This window comes from Copadichromis virginalis, linkage group LG5 (assembly GCF_057382275.1).
Source record: "Copadichromis virginalis isolate Kocher_CV1m ecotype Utaka linkage group LG5, C_Virginalis_male_GT1.1, whole genome shotgun sequence".
NCBI classification, from domain to species: domain Eukaryota; kingdom Metazoa; phylum Chordata; class Actinopteri; order Cichliformes; family Cichlidae; genus Copadichromis; species Copadichromis virginalis.
The window spans coordinates 26,157,139-26,177,733 of record NC_140622.1 but is presented as its reverse complement, the minus strand read 5'-3'; the positions used below and the strand labels follow the sequence as shown (position 1 = coordinate 26,177,733).

Sequence of the window (20,595 nt, the reverse complement as noted above, 5' to 3'; positions counted from 1 at the left end):
AGACAAACTGGTAATTTGAGTGTGAGGAGGAGGGGGCATTGATGGGAAAGCAGACACGATAAGAAGCGATAAGACTGAGCGACTTTCTTCTGGGATTGGATGTGGAGCCCCTGACAGTTGTGACATCCCTGCAACATTTCCAGTTAATTAAATTGCTAACTAAGCCTAGCAGAAAAAACATAGTTAAGAATATGCTCTTGATCTTTCATGCTGTCTCCAGACAACTTACTACAGGATCTTTACCAACACAACTGGTGCTGGCAGTTTGGGGAACAGATGTCCAGACAGATTTGTTCTCCTTCTGCAGAGCTGAAACAAACGTAAGCTCATTGTTACATGTAACCAAACAGCACCTTCGTGTTAGACAGAAAAAATTTTCTCTTATCATCACAAGTCGCTATATCTGCTTCAACTGATCGTAGCACATTCAGACTCACGAATGCCTTTGTCTTCTGGAAATCATTTAATCTTTTGCTTTTTTCCCCAGCCATTCATCTCTGATACTTTAGAGTCTATGGTTTTCATCAAGATGGATTTCATTAAGGTTTTTGTTTGTTTGTTTGATTTTTTTTTTTAAATTTAGGTATCTCATGGCAACAGGCTCTCAGTTTAGGCAGTGAGGAGAATCTGAAATAGCTAAATTAGTGCTTTGTTTGCTATTGTTGTGTTTGCTTGGCATCTCACTTTCTTCTTGTCTTTCATGAACACAGATACACATGCAAAGTCCTTCTCTATTTCTCCCTTATATACGCACACATGCACATACACACACAACTGTTTGGTCCCCTTCTCTCCTATGTCATTTTGAATTCTTGAGCCACCTGTTTCACAGCCTCATCAGGGCGAGTGATGACAGGAGGATGAGATGGGGAGGGTTGGGTGAGGGAAGGGTGAAGGACAAGGGACTCAGCATAGTCCAGAGTAGAGTAATTGCAAAAGCGAGATCAAAAAATTCAAGCGTCATAAATATATATATATATTTGTATCCAAACTTTCAACCCTGTACCAGTATGAGCCTGTCCTTGTTAGTCAGACGCTGTAAACAAGAGTCGATAGCCATGCCAGCTGCTCCGTGACTCCGTATATGCACAGTGGAGCTTTAAGCTTAATGCTGTCATCAGTATGCTAACATGTTAGAAGCAACAATGGTACCATGCTGTTGCAAGTATGGATTACCATGATGATTTTAATTTAGGGCTAAAGTTATATTGTAGTAAAACTACAAATGAATTTGCAATAAATTCGTTTTATTTTCAATCATTACTAAAGGGGATCTATTATGTTCTTCCTCATTTTCATATTTACTCTTAAAGTGGCAGATGGTCATATTAATCGTGGTCAAAGCTGCAAATGATGAGACAGCAGGAAATCATTCTGAGCCACTTGACGTTAGATGGTTTCCTTTTTTTATATACTTGGTTCACTTTGATATTAGATACAAAGTATTTCTAAATGTTAATCCAGACCCAGGAACACAGACCCATCTATGAGCCCAGCAGCACCACCAACTTCTGGTGGAAGCTTTCTGTTTACGAGGGGCAATCAATAAGAAGAAAGCTTGCTTAAAAGGAAGGGGATTAAAGATAAATTAGCTTGTTTCAGATAGTGGATGAACTGAAGAGCTACAAAAGGCCCAGTACAAGATAAACAGGAAACTTTCGTAGTACAGTCCAAGAATATATAGATAAGAATACAATTAAGTGTAATAAATAAGTAAATACGTATGGTAGTTGGAAATAAATGTAATTTTTGTCTTTGCTCTCATTTCTTTTCTCTGTTTCCATGGCCTATTTCCTTATTTGGACCCCAATACAGGCTGAACTGCTTGCTTTTTGCTAGATTGAATAGTATGCTATATAATAGATCTCCATCCCAGTTTTACATACTGCCCCTTTTCCCTCTGCTAGCTTGGCAGCATAGAGAATGAGAAAAATGAGGACCTCCATCCTAGTTTTGTCTTCGTCTCTGAGTAGCTGAAAGAAACTTCAAAAAGAAAGAAATGGATTAATAAATTTGCACAATTAATTTTTTTCTCTTTAAGTAATTAAAAAACATCCATCCATTCATCTGACCAATTAGCCATCCATTTTATTCTGTTTATCCAATTTAGTGTTGTGGTAATTAAAACTAGACTATGTCAGTAGCAATTAAGTTTTATCTATTCCCCATTCGAGACCACAGACAACAGTGGGTAAAGTAGGACAAAAAGAAGTCATTTTAGTCTCTTGTTCTGGCCAGAGACTTGCGGTAAGATGCTGATGAAGAATGACTGACAGACTAGACTCTCAGGAAACTCAAGCCAGAAACACTGCATGGGAAAACTATTACAACCCACACATACACAGACACCCTCCAAACAACCACAGGTTGCACGGCTGGGTCACCTTCATCCATGACGTCATGCTAAATAGAAAACTACTATTATTATTTGCAGTATATTTTATTGAGAATAACAAAAATGAGGGAGATGATATAATGCACACTCGATAGTGGTCTAGTGAATTCACCAGAAAAGCAAGGGGCAGGATCAGACCCTGTGGAGCCTGTTAGGAAACAGCTTTAATTCATACCAAATCATTCCACCACAGCTGCCCTCCTCCCTGTGTTCCCAGGCAGAAGACATATGAGCCAGATACAATGAGACAAACTTGTGTCGTTTTAAAAAAAGGCAGCTGTCCCATTTTTAGCCCCACAAAGCTCCAGCTGAGTCATAGTCAGCTTCTCTGACAAAAGACAGAGGAACAACTACAAGCAGAAAAATGACAATCAGCCAAGCACAGTGAGATCTGGATGGGGGGAATATGCAAGAAGAAAAGAGCAGCATTAATCTCTAGCATACAGCTCAACAGGCACATCATATGTGAGCAATTGTAGAAAAAGTACATTTTAAACAGAATTTACATTACAGCATACACATCTAATTAAAGATTCACTTAGCAAGCAAAAGCAATGCTGTGTGTTTGTTAGCATTACACTGAGGCTATTGTTGCAACATTACGTTGTCTTGCGTCTTTAATTGTTAAAGTCAATATGATGCCAGGCCAACAAAAATTGGGTAAATACGAGTTATTTTTCTAGTCTGGGTTCACAAGTAGTGTGTGGTTTGAATGGAAATCTAGAAACTGGGACTGAATGTCTTTCCTGTCGGCCTGAGTGCACTTAAAGAATAATAGACAAATAGTGCTGTATTTATTAAGAGAGCACACAATGTGGTTTTACTATTAACAAGAGAAAAAAAACTGGAACTACTCCAAAAACAAGAAACTGACCTCAGAGTCAGCATTTTTTTATTTGAGTGCTTGGTTCAGTTACATTTTTCTTATTGTTTTGCTAAGTATATGAACAGAAAAATGGCCTAATTCCACTAAATCACTTTTACTTTTCCACAGTCAAGAGAAACGGTGCTTTTTACAGACATCTAGAACTGCTGATGTTTTATGTTTCTGGGTTTAAATACAAATTGACATGAATGAGCTCATTCTTCAACACACTACCGCAACATAACATAATGTGAATGTCTAGAGGAGTTACGTCAAAACAATCGTACAACTTTAGTAACTATTCCCAGGATGTAACTGTTTAAAAGCAGCCGAAGTTTCCAGGGTTGATTCAAGTTTTTCCTCTGTTTGCTAGGTTTGTGAAGGAGGTATGACTCTGCGAAGTGCAGTGTTATCCTTTTCTTATTTAAATGCTAATGAGCATACTGCCATACCAGTCAAAGCGCTACAGAAACAGTGTGAATTTTTAATATCTTATCACACCAAAAGGTAACAGCTCTCCCGGTGAGGTGGAGGGATGAGTACATGTTCCCTCATTAAATTCTACACAATCGATGCGTCCCTCGGAGTGTGCCATGGGCCAGTCTCCGTGTCGCAGCATCTTCGGCTGCGCGTGTGTGTATTGCTAGCATAGGGTTAACGGTCAGTTGTGTGAGGATGTGCGGCACACATCTGTCTGTGCCATTTAGACGTGTGAGTGTGTGTGGTGTAAATGCAGATGTGCACAGCAGTGCGGGGCTGCACTTGTTTCTTCACCTCATCAGTTATGAACAGCTGTTAATTTGCCAAAGCCAGAGGACCGAGGTTGAGGTTGTCGCAGCCTGTTAATAATTACTTTCCAGGAATGATGAAGTCATTGGTGGCAAAAGGTTAGAGGAAGAATTCAGTAAATATAATGAAACTCATATTAGAAAATGACCTCTGCTCTCATGCTGTCTGGATTTCTAGTCTCTACGGGCACCTGTTTCCATTAAAACCTCCACTGTAAATGTTAGTGTAGTTTCAGTTTCTTTTCCTGTTATTTATCATAATGTTGCAGTGGATAAATAAATGCACAGTGTTTTGTTATTAAAAACAAAATGCTCAGAGAACCCTGAAGGAGTGATAGCAGTAATCTATGCAGTGTTGCTTTCATGTCCTCCAGGAAAATGACAACATTTTTAAATAGATGTGTGTGTTCAACTCCGTGTCAGAGTGAAGAGCGGCAAAATTAGTGTTTGCTGTTATTGTTCTTTAACAGGGATATTAAAAAAAACAGCCAACAGGTGAAGTGATGTAATAGCTGTAACAAAACTTAAGAGTTTCCCACAGTGCAGTATTCAAATTCACATTATTAAACCTGGTTTCTCCCCATGCTGAGCAAAAGACTTTTAACATCTCATTTCAGAAAACCCCTCTAAGTGTTTCACTTCTGCGGTCTGGCACCTAATGCTGATGTTTGGTTTCAACTTTGTCGCATTTTACTCCTCAGATAGCTGCAACAGAAAACTGGATGAAGAACTGGAAAGCATGAGGGACTTTTCATGAAGGCAGGCGCTGCTCAAAGCCAGGGTTCAATAATTGCTTTCTTCTAGTCTCACGCAAGTGACAGATGGTGAGGCCACCAGAGGCCTGAAGATGGGAATAATGTTGTTGATTAAAAAGAAATATAGGAAACAACATGCAGCTGTTGGCTTTAGGACAGAAGAGTAAAGACAAAAAGAAAGAGCAAAAAGAGGAAAAAATAGTAGATCAATTTGGGAATAAAAGACAAAAGTAGTAATGACACAATTAAACTTGGCTGGTCCACACACATTTCACTGGAGGTCGTTTGAACTTCTTGTACGTGAGCCTTAGAGAAAGTTTTTTTTTTCCTACTGATTTATTCATAGTGGGTCTTATGGGAGTTGAAGTTTTCTTCCAGATATCTATAAAAGTTGTTATTTATTTGGTGTCTCCAGCCTTCAAACACAAATAGCCACCTGTACATGTTAAGCTGTGTGCTTCACTGTGTTATATCCATGAGAACGAGAGTCTGATGGTCTTTCAAGATTGCACAAGATTCAGACGGACTGAAACGTATCAGTATCACCCACCCTATGCGCACAAGCTCGTGAGTATGGGGGTAATTGTTTCTCAGAGCTTTTTGCACATATCAGGGGAAATTTAACACTTCTAATGGCAAATGCTGATGCAGAGCACTCCTCCTTTCTCTGCTTTGAGCATCAAAGCCAAGAGGCACACTATGAAGCCTCTTTTGCATAGCCTGATGCGGTGATTGTCTTTCCAAGACATCTTTCAGAGGACAGAAAACTCAAAAATCTCACCCAGAGAATCAGTGTAGTTTTTTGAGGGGGTTTTTTTTGTGGAACTAAAGGGTACTTTAGTGGCTTTTATGTAAGGAATTACTGCAACATAAAGTTGAGGACAAAGTAACATAATAAATATGCAATTGTCACTGTTTTTTTCACACATTTTACAGAAATATTTTATGATCCTTCATTCGTATTAATAAGTTAACAAACACATAGCAAATGACAAACCAAGTCTAGAGCTGTGACTGAATGGGCATTTATACCCTCTATGTTCCTGTACTATTCTACAACTGCTCTGTCAAGCAATTGCAATATCCCCTAACATTGCATGAAACCTAAGCTACTGCATGTAGCATTTATGGAATAATAAGCATGTACACTGGGCATCAGCTGCATTGTGTGTTGACTGAATAAGAAGCAAAATAAGCCGGTGTGATCAGGGTGGGAGATCAAGTGAGATTAAAAGATTTAAGGCTCCATTTGCCCATGAATATCTGATGCCTGTCTGAGGCGAGAGCCAGGGATCCACTGTCAGGTCGCCAAGGTGTTTGGGGAAATCTACCTCATCTGCATCTGGCCATTTTTTAAACAGTTTCTCATGTGAATAACGTGAGCATGCTCTCATCTCAGCTGTTCTGTTTCTTTCTTATCTGCCTGAGTCAAAAAAGCTAGTGAGTGATTCATGGGGCATTCAAAAAGAGGAAGTCCTATTCCATACAACGACACTGCCAGGACAAGACTACTGGACACGCAGGATGTGCAGTACTATAGCTCTAAAGAGCTGTGTGACTATTATTGCTGTAGTTTGGACAGCCCATTCAGACATTATCACGGGTTCCCTGCATTCAGTGTTAGATTCTATATGTGTTTATTATTATGAAATCAAGTCTTGTGGTGTTGAATTAGAATTATTAAGCTAGTGTGAGAGCTTCAAAGGAACTTTTGTTTTTGTTTTGATCTACCACAAACTTTAACTTAATTTGCCTTGTTGTCACACAGATAAATGCTTACAGATATGAAAACACTGAGTGAACATGAATAAAAACTCAGCATTATTCATGCTCTACTATTAACACTTAAAATTCCAGAAGATTCTGAATATATGGAAAATGTGATATGTTTATTACAGGCAGTGGGAATGCAGATGTTCCCTGATGCAAGTCATTAAAGGTAAAAACTGATTCTTCTGTGAGGCTTACTTATAGTTAGTGGTTGTGACAGTTGTAGCAGAGGGTGCGCGACAACTCTTCTATGCAATGTGGAAAGTAACATGAAAACTCACTAACTTGCAGGCGTCATGCTTTCTTTTGAGTAAGTTTACCTTTGTAGCCACCTGGAGTGTATGAAGGTGCAGAGCAGAGACGTTTTCTCTTCAATTTTGAGCAGGGACGACGCACACGGATGCTAAAGGTAGGTTCCCTCCCCCATGGGTGTGTCCACAGCCGGGAGACCTCAGCTTATCCACCTGCAAAAGCCGCTTCCCAGCACTACACACTTGAGCGTCGCTGCGCACGGTTGAAGATCCTCCCTTCTACGCACCAGGAACAATTCTTTCTTGGTCACCTTCTTGACTGGAAAATACAGATTCTGTTAATGCGATTTAGAGATCACTTCAAGTTAAGGCGGCCGCTTCAAGTTGATTTAAACCCAAGCTTTATTTGGCTCTGGGATAATCGTGTGGGATCTGCGGCGGATACACTGATACTCCTGCCTGCGGACAGAGGAGCTCAAACAATCTGTGGATGGTTTTCAGTGCTGACCAGCTATATCATAATATCCTCTGGACGTCACCATACGGTAGGTCATAATCTAAGTGCTTTTCAGCTACATGACAAGTTAAATTAAGTATTTATTTTCTGACAGATGCGCTCTTAAATCAATAGGAAGCCACATTTAATGGAATCGAGTAATAAGAATGTCTCCGTGTGTGCAAGATAGAATCTGTAATAAATAGAAGATGTATTTCAAATGTCTGTAAAATAATTTTTCCTTGAATATTAGAAATTTTCGTGTTTAGCACAAGCTTGCGCATATTTATATTTTGGTGTGGCTCTCCGGCGCGTGTGGGAGGTCGTTTTTAATGAGCGATACTCTGAAATACTGTTTTGAAATATTGCAACAGCCAAGAGCAGCGTGTGTTTAATCACCAGTGCGAGTTTCTTTTAAAGACCTTAAAAGTTCTGACTTCGTGTGATGTCGTACCTTCAGAGGAAACGTATGTGCAGTTTTCAGCGGATTCTTTTTGACCGCTTAAAATCCCCGTTAACGTTATAAATGACACGTGGTTCATGTTCGTGTCCTCATAACTCAAAAGCCAAGTCAGGCTTTATTTTGGTTAACGGTCGGCTTTGGAGTTCTGCCTTCGGGGCTTAATGTGGAACTTGATCTTAAACCCTGACTGACAGTTTGACCTCATGCTCGGATCCGCGTTTACAACATCTGTGGCATGCGCAGACAATTACGGCAAAACACCTTCGCCAAAATTGTTTTTTATTGTTTCCAAATCTGGCGCTTCAGATGGCATTTCTCGTGACTTTTTGCGCTGGCGTTACGCGCATTTGTGCCGCCTGATCCACACGCGGATACCTCTTCAGATTCTTTTATGAGGACATTATCTTCAGCTCTCTTTGTGGCGGATAACAGCATGTTGATGCGCTTTGTGATTTAGTCTGTGAGCACTGCCGGTGCGCGCCAGGCGTGAGGGGGCAGCTCCGTGTACAACGGGTGAAACGAAGCTCTCGCTATAAACTAACAGTTACTGTTTTAAACTCTTAAACGTTTATTTATACGCACGTTTCATTGCACTGTTTCGAAAAGTAAAGATCTGCAGAGAGTGGCTAGGGGCGGGCAGCGGTATTTTCAGCTGGAAGGAGATTCCAGCCCATTCCCTGCTTAATAAAATGAAACGATCAAGTTGCGATTCCACCATATGATAGGCAACCAATTTAAAAAGGAAAAAAAAACTACACTAATTCATATCCAATTTTTTGCCATGTATCTCACTCATTGCTTGCTGTTCTGTGTGGTCTGACTTTAATGAAGGCAAAAGTAGCTGCATAATGCACCATTGATTGCAAGGAAACAACCAAATTACTTTAGTAACTACGAGTTGGTTACTGTACGAGTTTTGTGAATTGAAAGGGCTTTGCTCATTGTTTGATGGTCATTCCTGTCTGTCCCTCAGCTCCTGGATTCTCCTTTGTCCCTGTTAACAAACAGAGGAACAATGTTGTGGGACAAACTGTGCTGGTTGCTGGCCCTACTAGCTTTATCATCTGGGGGGCTGCCCCCTCCCAGCGAGCCCCTGTCTGCTCCCAGAATTTTCCTGTCCTTCAAAGGTAAGACATTGAAAATAATGCAGTGTCTGTGACCTAGTTGGTGTAGTTCTGTGTTTCTCTTCAGACATGCAGATTTGATTGCCACTTCGGTCAGCACTCTTTGATTTCGTGGGTTAACTGCTGGCACCGACTGAATTCAGGTCTTGGCAAGCCTGCCGTTTGTCCCTTCAGTGGTTAACACTGAGTTTGATTGTGTGATTGTGTGAGAGAGGCTTGATGAGCGGGATGAGGAGATGCGCTGCTGATTGTCCTGACTATTCAGGGTAAGAGAATATGTCTTCATCCAATCGCCTGGATGCAGTTTGTTCCCTAAACAGGCCTTTTTTGTGACCTCGGCTCTCTTCTGAAATCAAGTCAGATTTAACACTTGGCTGAGCACAAACTCAGGGTACACATCCAGCATGTTATGAATGTTAGCCAGTGCCATATGAGACCCTGTGTGTGTTGATCTGTCCCGTTAAAAGGCCTCAGTGGCAGTGTGTCAAGTGCTTTGTCATTCCATTGTTGGAATAGTCATTGCATCCATAACTGTTCTTGACATGTTATAGTACTTGTCCCTAAAAACACTTTAATAATTCTCAGATGAGGTCAGATCCTGGTCGTTTTATGAGATTACTGCACTTCAAATCTCATCTTTGTATTAGAAATTTGCCTAAATGTGATCATCTAGGAATGCTGAAGGTAAAAAGCAAGTGGGGGGGGGGATTTCATTTTTCTGAAAATGAAATCACAGATATCTCAGACGGTAACTTATGTTACATGTCAAGTGTTTTTACAGCACTGGTGTTTGCTTCAATTTCAATTGTGTTACTTGATATTGCAATCTTTATGCTAAGCTGATTTTAAAAAGCTCCAGGGGCTTTTCCGATTCTCCGGTTTTTCTCCTCAGATATTTTGTTTATCTGTTTGTTTTTCTTCATCCCTCGAATCCCATCTACTTCTCTTTGTCTTTAATCAAGCTGGATTTCACACACTAATGGTCGCACATTTACTTGGTAGAAAAGAGTTCATTTATTTTCTACTTCTTTTAATGAGTTCCTTTTTGTTTTTAATTAGTTTTCGAGGTTACTTTATGCCTCACAGGGCAACTTCAGATAACTGAAGACTAGAAATGCACCTAAGCTCTGCATTCCCTAATTGTATTGGTTTTGCACAGTACCGCTGGGAATACTTGTGTAATGTGCTTTTATTAATGTTTTTTTTAACTCGTCAGTGTATCACACTAGCGCTACCATGCAAATATGTTCACTTTAAATATTCTCCGTATGATAACATCCAGCTATTTTAACAAGCATCTCAATTTTGGAGTTAAAATAAAACACAGAGATACTAATTTATGCTGCCAAGTGTTCCCAGCTGTTGTTTTTGTACTACAATGCTGAATTTGCTCATTATGACCCAGCTTCACATATTTATCCATAAAGGTTAGACAGTATCGCTTTCTACTGATTATTTGCATTTTGTGAAGCTGGAAGAGAAGATTTTGCTGCGTTTGGCTAAAATCCAAGTTTGTTACAAAAAACTCCACAATTTGTCTTTGCCTTTCAAATGTTTGTTCCCTATCAAAGCAAAAGACTGTGGGTCATACACATAGCTACACACAGTTGTGCATAATAAATATTACAATAAAATACACATACAACTTTAGTACTGCGTTTTATCCATTTATTTACTTTCCTTCAAACCCATTCTACATGCACTTCCACATATAGTTTATTAACGATGAGATTTAACTGTGTTTAACTGTGTTTTATATTGTTGATTCTCTTGGGACTGCAAAGAAAAAAAGTCCTGCACTATTATTGCTCGACTCTGGGCTCTTTTACTCGGCCTTCTAATTTTTAATTTTGTTTTTTTGTGTTGTTTTGTTTTCTTAACTGTATGGATTGGTTCATAATTTCAGTTTTGCTCTCTCTGTCACATAAAATAAACAAAGGTTTGCCTTGTAAACCACAACTATGAACCTAAGCCGATAAGTCTGACTAAAGCAGCTACTGAGTATGTTAGGGCAGGCTGAGTTATTAACTGTGATAAGGGCCAAGTGTGCAAACAGAGGCTAAGACCAAAGGAATGTCCATTCAAAGCAGAACATCAACCCAGACTTCAAAAGAGCTGACAAACACATGCAGACACACACATAGCATGCATCACTCTGTCAAGCAGCACATAAAGTCCCCCTGGATCCTTTACTCTCCTTGTAGCTGTAAAAAATGTGAAGTTTTAATACTCCCATCTAAACTCCCATCTACAACAAAAGTCACATTTATGCAGTTATGTACATGCACTCTTTGTCATAAAGACTGAGCAAGAATGGGTTAGATCAGCTGCTGAGAACTCCTATATTTACTTTTAAACAAGGCCTATAATCACGTGCTATTTTAGTGTGCATGGCTCTGAGAGGTTGTGACCCTGCAAACAGAAGCCAGTCACACCCGAGGTTAACTGCCCTCAAACTGTGGGAGAATGGCACCATATTAACAAGTAATAGCTTGTTAGGCTAATCCTCAGGCACATTTGAAAGTATTTAACTTTGTTTTTCTTCAGCCTCTGAACACCTGGGTGCAAGGTTACTTCTGAGAAGAAAGCAGCAGAGAAACAAAGACGAAGCCAGGCCGTCCTGTAATTGGACTAACTCTCGGGGACAGTCCTAATGTGGCTTCAGTCTTTGTACTCTCCCTCCCAAACAGACTTTTTGTCCCATCTAATGAGTCGATGATTGTCACGCCTGAACAAAGACTTCACTATCTGCTCATCTCTCCCAGCAATTTTCAGAGTGAAGATCAGAAATACTGGCATGTCCCTCATGTCTTTAATCTATGGATAATTGGAATTTTGTTGCTTGTTCTATTTCTGACTACACAAATGGAGTCCTTTCACTGACTCTTGTGACTATAGGTACATTTATATGGTACATGTCAAGAGAAATTTGTCCTACATACTACATGCATCTTTTTGACTCCTGTGTTTCAAGTAAGCATTTTAATAATAACCCTTGCTTCACCGTGAGATAACACATCATTTTCAACAGATTATCAAAGGGACACTAATGAAACCCTTTTCCCCTTGCACCTCTTCCAACCTGCTTGCTTCTTATGTAGTTTTGACACCGGAGACAGAGTTAAGAGCCTCAGCCAAACCTGCCTGCAATCAAGTCTTAGCAATCAATGAGCTGCTGAAAGCTTATCCACAGCTAACCTGCATGCTTGCACATGATCCTTGGCTGCTCAGGCTGGATATTAAGCCTGGGAATATGTTTTTGCCTGATTCATTTCAGTAGATGTTAAAAAAAAACACGTGCAACCTTCTTAAATTGTCTTATTCGGTCTCCTTCAATCAAAGGCAAAGAGGTTGCACCAAACCATCATGTTATACTAGCAAATCACCGGGGAGATGGCAAATGCATTCAGCCAGCGAGTTTATAATTCTAAATCTTCTTGCTGTTCAGTTACAAAACTAATGCCTTTAATTAGTTTTCTCATCAGACCACATTGCACATTACATTGGATGTTATTGTATTACATGCAGCATCAACGGAGATGTTAAACATAATTGATCACACAGAGAAGCGTACAGTGTACATTACCACAATACAATCATTAATTTAGCATTGAATAAATAAAGATTATCCCTGATAGTGAGGGGTGCTTATGTTATTGCTTTTCCTAGTGATGAATTATTTTGTGTGTGGAGCTATGTGACTCACCTAAAGGTGGAGGGAGCTGAGAGTGTTGCTCTAAAGGGATAATTCAATTGATCTGAATGTGAAAGTTTTGCACAGAATCTTTAGTTCAGTGTGCTGCTCCAGGGTGACTCACCTGGTTTGTTGTTTCACTCTTTCAGATAGTTTTAAGTATTCACATCCTTTCCATTTCTTCATTATTTTTATTTGAAGCAAACTGGAGTTAGAAAAGTTTTACATTTTCCTTCTACATTTTTTTTCGCCCAATATCACGAATAAGTAAAAATTTAGAATTAAATCATTTGTATTTTTAAAGATAAGTGAGAATATTAGGCAAAATTGAAATTGCGAAACATTTTTGTCAAACAACTGATGTTTGTTTTTAAGACAGCTTGTAGTAGAAGAAGAAGAAGTAGTTTTTGGCAAACATATACACGTTTTGTCCCAACTAAAGTTCACATTTACGCTGCTCTAACCGTATACAGCATTGTCAAATTCAAACCTTGTGTGCGACTCTGCCTTCCGGCTGTGCATGTTTGCTTCTTTCCCAGCACAACGTCACTGGTACCTGAGGTTAACACATTTAGCACAACCCTTCACTTCCCCAGCCGACATGAAAGCAAATTCTGTGTGAAGATGTAGGTTGGAGGGTTCAGGGCTTTTTTTAATATATATATATAAATGTCCCAAATTCATATTACTATTTAATTAGCTGAACTATTTCAATATACTCCACTCACTGTATGCATCCATGCAAGACTGCACCTGTTGGCAGTTTGTAGGTTTTTCCTAGTATCTTCATTACAGAATGTAATGGTATCAAAAATGTTTCCAGAATGTAATATGTGCTGACTGTGGCACGCAAGCCCTCAGCAATTATTACTACACTTTGCTACTTTCTCTCAAGAGACGATGTTTGTGGAGGAGGGGAGGGATGTGCATCCCAGCAACCTCTGCTCTGCAGGATACATTCTGTCAAACTATGATTATTCAGGAGAGAAAAACAGAAGGCGACAGCTCCGGTGCTAAATATAGTGTCCTTCCTGTCTGTTTCTTTCTCTTTTTATCTTCCTCTCCTCCTCTGCCTCGTCATCCTCCTCCTCTGCCTTTACTCTACACTCACACCCTCTCTCTACTTGCCTGTTGATGAGACTGGCAGTGTGAGCAGCGGGAGGAGATCACCCCATGTGCAACCCACAGCAGGAGCATGTCGTTTTAGCACGTGCAAAACGCAAAAAAAGGGGCAGCTGTTTTGCCCAGACTTTACTTAAGAAGAAGCTACAACGGTGAGCTAGCAAGTGAATGTGTAAGTGGGGAGTGGGTGGACATCTGAAGGCTAAAGAAGGTTTCACGTACCAGCTCAACTAACATGCAGTAAGTGCTGAAGCTTGAAAGGAAATTATATGTGTGCATTATGTAGCCCTTTTATAGTAATTTTCACTCTGTAAATTACTGGCTCCCCACTCTTTAATGATGCCACAGAGACTAATACACACACACATCATTGCTCTCAATGAAAGGCACCACATTGAAAACATTTTCCCTCAATTTAAATACTTTTTCTGAGCTGGCATGCAGAACCCCCTGTCCCCCTGTGGTGATAAAAATGCTCAACATTCAAATGAAACTGTAATCACCCTGCTATTTATGATTCCTACTTTTAGGCATTTTAATCATAGTTTTAATTATTTGTAGAGGGGAGGAGCAGATATGATCATCTAGCTCCATCAGGATAAGCTTTTTAGAGCAGATGCGACTAAAAATGAACATGCAGGGCACCTGGACTGTATCTTTATGTCATTTCAGAGTTGAAACTTTTTGAGTTACCGACATGAGTTTTGCTATAGGTGCAGACAATGCCCTCCCTAACTATAAATTCACATATTTTAACCTCAATTTGGGTCTAACTATTTTCACTCCCTATGTCTGGGTTTTGTTTACTTTTTCCTCCCCTTCACCTTGCACTGACAGCTTTATGACGATGAAAATTTGTGCTTTGATAAATGTATGTTTTTGTGTGCATGTGCAAAGTTTTCTCTGGTGACCCACAAAGTACACGTTAGACTATATTATAGTTAGAACTACATTGTAGGAGAGAGGCCTCGAGTTTAGGATTTTTCTTAACACTGTTGGCATTTTCATTGTTTTCTTTTAAAAAGAATCGCTTTGTTTGACCAATAAAAACAATGAAGTTTTATGACAGCCTTATGAAAGGTTTCTACATATAATATGAACATGCATATATTATATTAGATAGAACGGTTAGTGTCTGTGTGCCGCAGCTGATTGGTGCAAAATTGATACCATGATGAATTCAAGTTGCCCAAATTTTAGTCATTCCACTGGACAATATTGACCTTGACTCATTTAAATTGCAAAACTGGTATCATCATACTATGAATCATAATCATTAGCTTTGGCACAATATCACTTTTGTACACATTCAACCTTTAAGCTTTGTGTTTGGGATGCTCCACGGCTGTTCGGCATGCAGGGGATGCATTAACAGCTGTTACAGTTTCGTGAGTTGTGTAAAGGGGGCAACACTCAGCAGGGACAGAAAGACAGTCACACTATGATGGATGCACCTCCATGTGAAGGATGTGTAGGGGAGTGATAGAAAGTCTGAACATGTGTACATCCTGGTGTTTGTGTTTCAGGTCCCTGCTGCACTCTCTTTCTTTCTTTCTTTCTTTCTTTCTTTCTTTCTTTCTTTCTTTCTTTCTTTCTTTCTTTCTTTCTTTCTTTTTTAATCGAAAAGTGGCAGACAAGATAAAAATAGATGTCAGACATATGCTTTTTTACTCCTTCATGTTAGAGAGACATATTGAAGAAAATTAGTTATTGTAGTCTTTGTAAGGGATAGTTCAATAATAAGCCGGTAATTTTTGAGGTGTGATTTTAATCCTTATTAAAGGCAGATTATTTAGCAGGCTGTGATGAACCTCACCACCCGCAGAACAGGCGGGACGGCGAGGGAGCGGAAGAGTGCTTAAAGATGGAGTTACAGAGGATGCTGCGGTTTTCTTAAGATTCAGAGTGACAGGGAGGAATGGGAGAGTCTTCTAATATTCATTTTAAGTCCATGCGGTTATGTCTGCATTGTTTGTTTGTGTGTGCATGTGTGTGTGCGTGCATATGTGTGTGTGGGTGCTCATATGCTTGCAGAGCTTCCTCTGTAAAGAGCTGCTATCTATGACACTGCTTTGGTTTGGTTGCCATAGCAGCATCTACCTGTCACTCCTCACAAACTGAATCGGGTTCAAATGATTCTCTCTACAGAGATGAGGTGGGATGCAATCACAGCTTTGTGCTTATTTCCCCAGATGTTTGCTGTCTCGTCTACTCTCAGGCAACCCTGAGGTAAAGCAGCAGCATCCAGTCTTCAAGGCTCAGTTAAGACAAATGAGACAATACATTTGTTAAAACAATAGACTTTGATGAGGTTGTGGTGTGATCTTCTGAAAAAATAGAGGATTGGGCAACGAATAAATTAAGGATTTAGTTCTGTGCAGAGGCTCCACCGGGACTAGACTTGCTCTCCAGATGTGACTGAGGTGTGGGAGTCTTCACGGGTTCACAACTCAGACTGAAATTAAGGAGACAGGGGGTCAAGGGCACCTTTCTACTTGTTTATCTTAGACAGCTATCATTCATTTTTATTTGTCTGTCAGTGTTTGGATCTAGTTACCGCAGTGCCAGTGACCTCATTCCTATGGTGCCCATTTTGAAAATATTAGATGGTATACTTTTCAGGGTACATACATTACTGTCTTATATGGCTTTAAATGTATGTGTCTGTGTTACTAAATATAAACTACCTTGAATAGCAACGTAATGTTGCTTTATTTTTACTTTGGAAGGCTTTCAAACATTTAATATCCATCCATTCATTTTCTCTCGCTTATCCAATTCAGGGTTGTGGTGGGGGTGGAGCCTATTCCAGCTGTCACAAAGCAAGGGGCGGGGTACAGCTTGGATAGGTCAACAGTCTGCTGCAGGGCTAACTGAGAAAGACAAGCATTCACTTTCACATTCACACCTAATTCAGAATCACAAATTAACCTAGCATGCATGTGTTTGGGCTGTGGGAGGTTGATAGAGTGTCCAGAGGGAACCCAAACAGGCCCTGGGACAAAATGCAAACTCCACACAGAAAGACCTGAGTGACCATAGATCTGCTGAATAGCTTTTTCCAGTACAAATAATACATAAATTAAGCCTTTCAGATGTGAGTGAAATTTCCCCAAACTTATTATCATGTGAATTAGAAATTAGCAACTTTAATGTATCCCAAGCAAAAATACTAAACTTTTGCTAAAAGAAGCGTTCCAAGTGCAAGGATTTGTTGTTGTTTTAGCTTTTATCAATAGTATCGGTTATGGCTGAAACAGTAATATTTATAATCAGAACATATTTTCTCCAAAATCACTATCCAGTGTTTTGTTTGAGACATGTACATTTATCTGCATAGTACATTCTGCAGGCAACATTTATAATCGGCTTGATTGGTCAAGCAACACTTCCCACTGTACTGCTTGTCTAGTGTTCAAACCATTGCATCTTACAGAAAGGATTGATCTCGTTGGATTAGAACACATACAATCTTGGAGTCTTCATCCTTTTGGGGGGCTTTTCCTGTCAGCCTGGTCCTATCTGCAATAACAGGTCTGTTTGAGAGTGACTTTGCATTAGAAGCGATGATGTGTAGAAAAGTTATCAGTGGTATCATGTGTCTAAGAGGATTTTCTGCAGCTGCATCACTCTAGTATTATCTGAATCTGACTTGAACTGTGATAGGCTCAGTTCCCGTGATATGTTCAACTTTAATGAAATCCAGTTAAAAAAGAAAAACTTTAAAACTTCATTTAAAGTACATAACAGATATCAGTATGCATAGCACAGAACTGTAGTCGCATACACAAGATAGTGACAAATAAAAGTTGAAAAATCAAAACGTATAAAGCACATAATAATGACTGTAAATGCTATAAAAGCCTTTTGAACTTGCCTTGTTCCAACTCAGATATCTAGGAGGACATACAGAAAGACAGAGAATGCCAGATAAGGGTTGAGAGAGAAATGAGGATTGTCGGGAAGACAGGCTGAGAGGAGGAAAAGGTGAAGGGAGCAACAGAGCTGATTCAGAGAAGGCTCTAAGAGTGCTAATGGACTACAGGGCATCAGTGTCAGGTTTGCTATCTCAGCCCGAGCAGAGTGGATAAATGGAAGGATTTGAGAATGAAAAGGAGGAGAGGAGCGTGGGTGCGCAAAAGGCATACTCGGGTCGAATTTTGCGTCTGCTTCCCATTAGTTGTATATGAGTGTTGGATAAGATGGTTTACTTCAGCTTGTGCCTTCATGGACAGCCTCCACAGGTCAGTCCTGTGCCAATGGCCTGGCTGTAACCTTGTGCTGCGAAGCCTAATGTTGGAATCCATAAAAACTGCTGTGTGTTTATTCACATGCACATATTGTCATACAGATTGGCTTAGGAGTGCTCTAAGAAATTTGGACTAAAGCCCCAAGTGTGTCACACATGTCTTCACCAGCAACACAAAATGTTTTGAAAGCAAAGTACAAACTTGTACAAATATTTCACAACCATTACACATTGCCAAGTTGGTTTTATGGGAAATGCTTGCTTTCCTAAGTGATGGGCCAAAGCTGACTTTAGGCAGAAAGCCGAATAACATCAAATACCTGTAATCGTATGATTTTTTTTTCTTTTGCAGGTGTGGGAGATGTAGTCTGTTAAAGTCTCTGAGTATACACACTGGATAACTACCAAGTAGCTGTCTATGTGATTGTGGCAGAAATGAGGCCTATGGTTGAGTCTGACCATGAGTCTGTGGGAGGCTGCAGCAGTCTCACTATTGGATTAAAAAAGGAGGAGGAGAACATTCCTCCTCCTCCTGCCTCCTGTCAGAGTTGTATTTCATCATTTAGTTACTAACCTCTCCCTTCATATGCTCTACATACATTCTCTCTGCATGATGCATAACTGGTGAAAACCGAGCCTCTGTCAGATGCTAACATCATTACCAAACCCACCTTCAAAGTTTGAGATGTAAATGCTCAGTAAATAGCAAAGCTTTCCTTGTCAGATTGATTTCGCTTGAATCGGATTTGTATTTCCTACGTTCCATTAGCTGCTTTGGCTTCAGGCAAGGAATGACCGAGTTTCAAGGTCAGAGCTTTGAGTGAGATCACGCTTGTGTGGCCGAGAACCCCCCTGAACCCATTTAGTCCTGGACGAGCAACAGAGAGGAACTGGGCACAATAGGAAGGGCAGAATGGGGTAGAACATGAGTTTTCCAAGCTGTGTTTTCTGGGTTTATACACTGATGTGCTTCCTGATAATGTGTCGATTGTGGATGGGAGGATATGGCCTCTCATCCGTAATCATTGTAGCGTTTGCATTGACACGATGCCAAGATTTTTCTCCATGCCTGGCCTATTTACGCCCCTTTTCCTCCAGCTTTGTTACTCAGCCCTGTTCTCAGGAACCTTCTCTAGGTGTCCTTAATGGTATGTTGGCAGTGTTGTCCATGGTGTATGCGCCATATGTGTGTGCCTGTGTTACTGCATACATATGTATGAATGAGAAATGGGAGTAAAGGCCTCCTATGTTGCTGTTGTTATTGTTGTTGTTGGTGTCGACGCCTCACTCATCCCCGTGAATGGACTGCTTGGTCTCAATAGAAGAGGGGCGTTCATGTGGGTTGGGTCCATCATTCATTTACTTCATTCATGTCCCCAGGGAGGCAGAGGGGGAGTGGCATACATTGGCATGGCATTAACGCTCAAAGCATCTCTGTCTGTCCTTTGCCTCCCTCTGCTCACACTCCCTCTGCCTCTCATCATTCTCGTCTCTCACTTTTTCTCCTCTTGGCACAAATGGCAAAACAGTCATTACTCAAAGCTTGGCTATGATCCTGGGCTTTCATGTTCTGTAGGATTTCATGTTAGATGGATTGATGCTCCTCTGGATCTTGTGCTTCACCACACTACAATGATGGAAGACCACAGACAGCCTTTCAGGAACCTTAGAAGAGGCAGCACCTCTTGGCACAAACACAGAGGCACAAACTATTTTCCATGGCTGACAGATTTAGTTTTAATGCGGTCAGTTCAGCTGAGAATCAGACAGAGGAAACAAAAAGTATGATCTCCAATCCAAATGACGCTTCGTTCAAGTGTTATCGTATTTAGAAAGCATGAGATGCTTCGAATTCATTCGCCTGTGGCTCTGATTACACGAGTGCCATTAGCAAACAGGATTGGTGCACAGTGTGAAATTTACCATTTCACTACCGTGGCGAGATTACACCGTCCTATTAAACCTTCTGTTCATGCGTATTCACAAATCTTTGCAAGACATTATGAGCAAATTAGACCCTAAAAGCAACAGGATCCTTGTTTGCTTTTCAACATTTTTTGCATGGTTTGGTTTTTAACTGAATTATGTTTATTTTTGCAGTGAAAACTAAATGGTAAATAGATACTGGTGCTTATATAGTGCTTTTCTGCTCAATTTAAGCTCTCAAAATGATTTGTTACTACAAGCCTCATGCACACACATGTGCTTTTTTTCACTACCTTCAATTTTTTTAACCTAACATTCACACACTTACTGAATCCAGAGTTGCCCATGATGAATCCACGTCTTGCCCACAGATACTTTGACATACAAGTTGAAGGATCTAACCACCGACCTTTTGATTAGTAGACGATCCCAAGTCACAACTGCCCCAAAACTACTGCTGTATGTGTAGTCAAGCTGATAGTCAAAATGTAGCACATGGGAGCAGCAGATCCCTGGGTTGAAAACTTGCTGTCTTGCTCTTTTCCTCAGCGCCTGTCCTTATGAAATAAAGACTCAAATACCCCACAAAATTACAATGCTTCAGTTCCACAGAGAAGCCCAGCATTTTTACAAACACACAGAGTTGTCCAACAGGAAGTTAAGCCTAGTGGGTATTGTGGACAGCAAAATGAAATTT

General features: G+C 40.2%; 1 protein-coding gene across 1 annotated transcript in view; it reads left to right on the top strand.

The window, feature by feature from the left end:
* Positions 1-7,050: 7,050 nt before the first annotated feature.
* Positions 7,051-20,595, top strand: part of sema3fa (sema domain, immunoglobulin domain (Ig), short basic domain, secreted, (semaphorin) 3Fa) — a 47,167-nt gene continuing 33,622 nt past the window's right edge. Inside the window, exons 1-2 of the mRNA XM_085457050.1 lie at positions 7,051-7,369; positions 8,757-8,910. Of these exons, the coding sequence (XP_085313176.1) occupies positions 7,166-7,369; positions 8,757-8,910 (358 nt within the window). The 5' untranslated portion in view covers positions 7,051-7,165. The remainder of the gene's footprint in view (positions 7,370-8,756; positions 8,911-20,595) is intronic.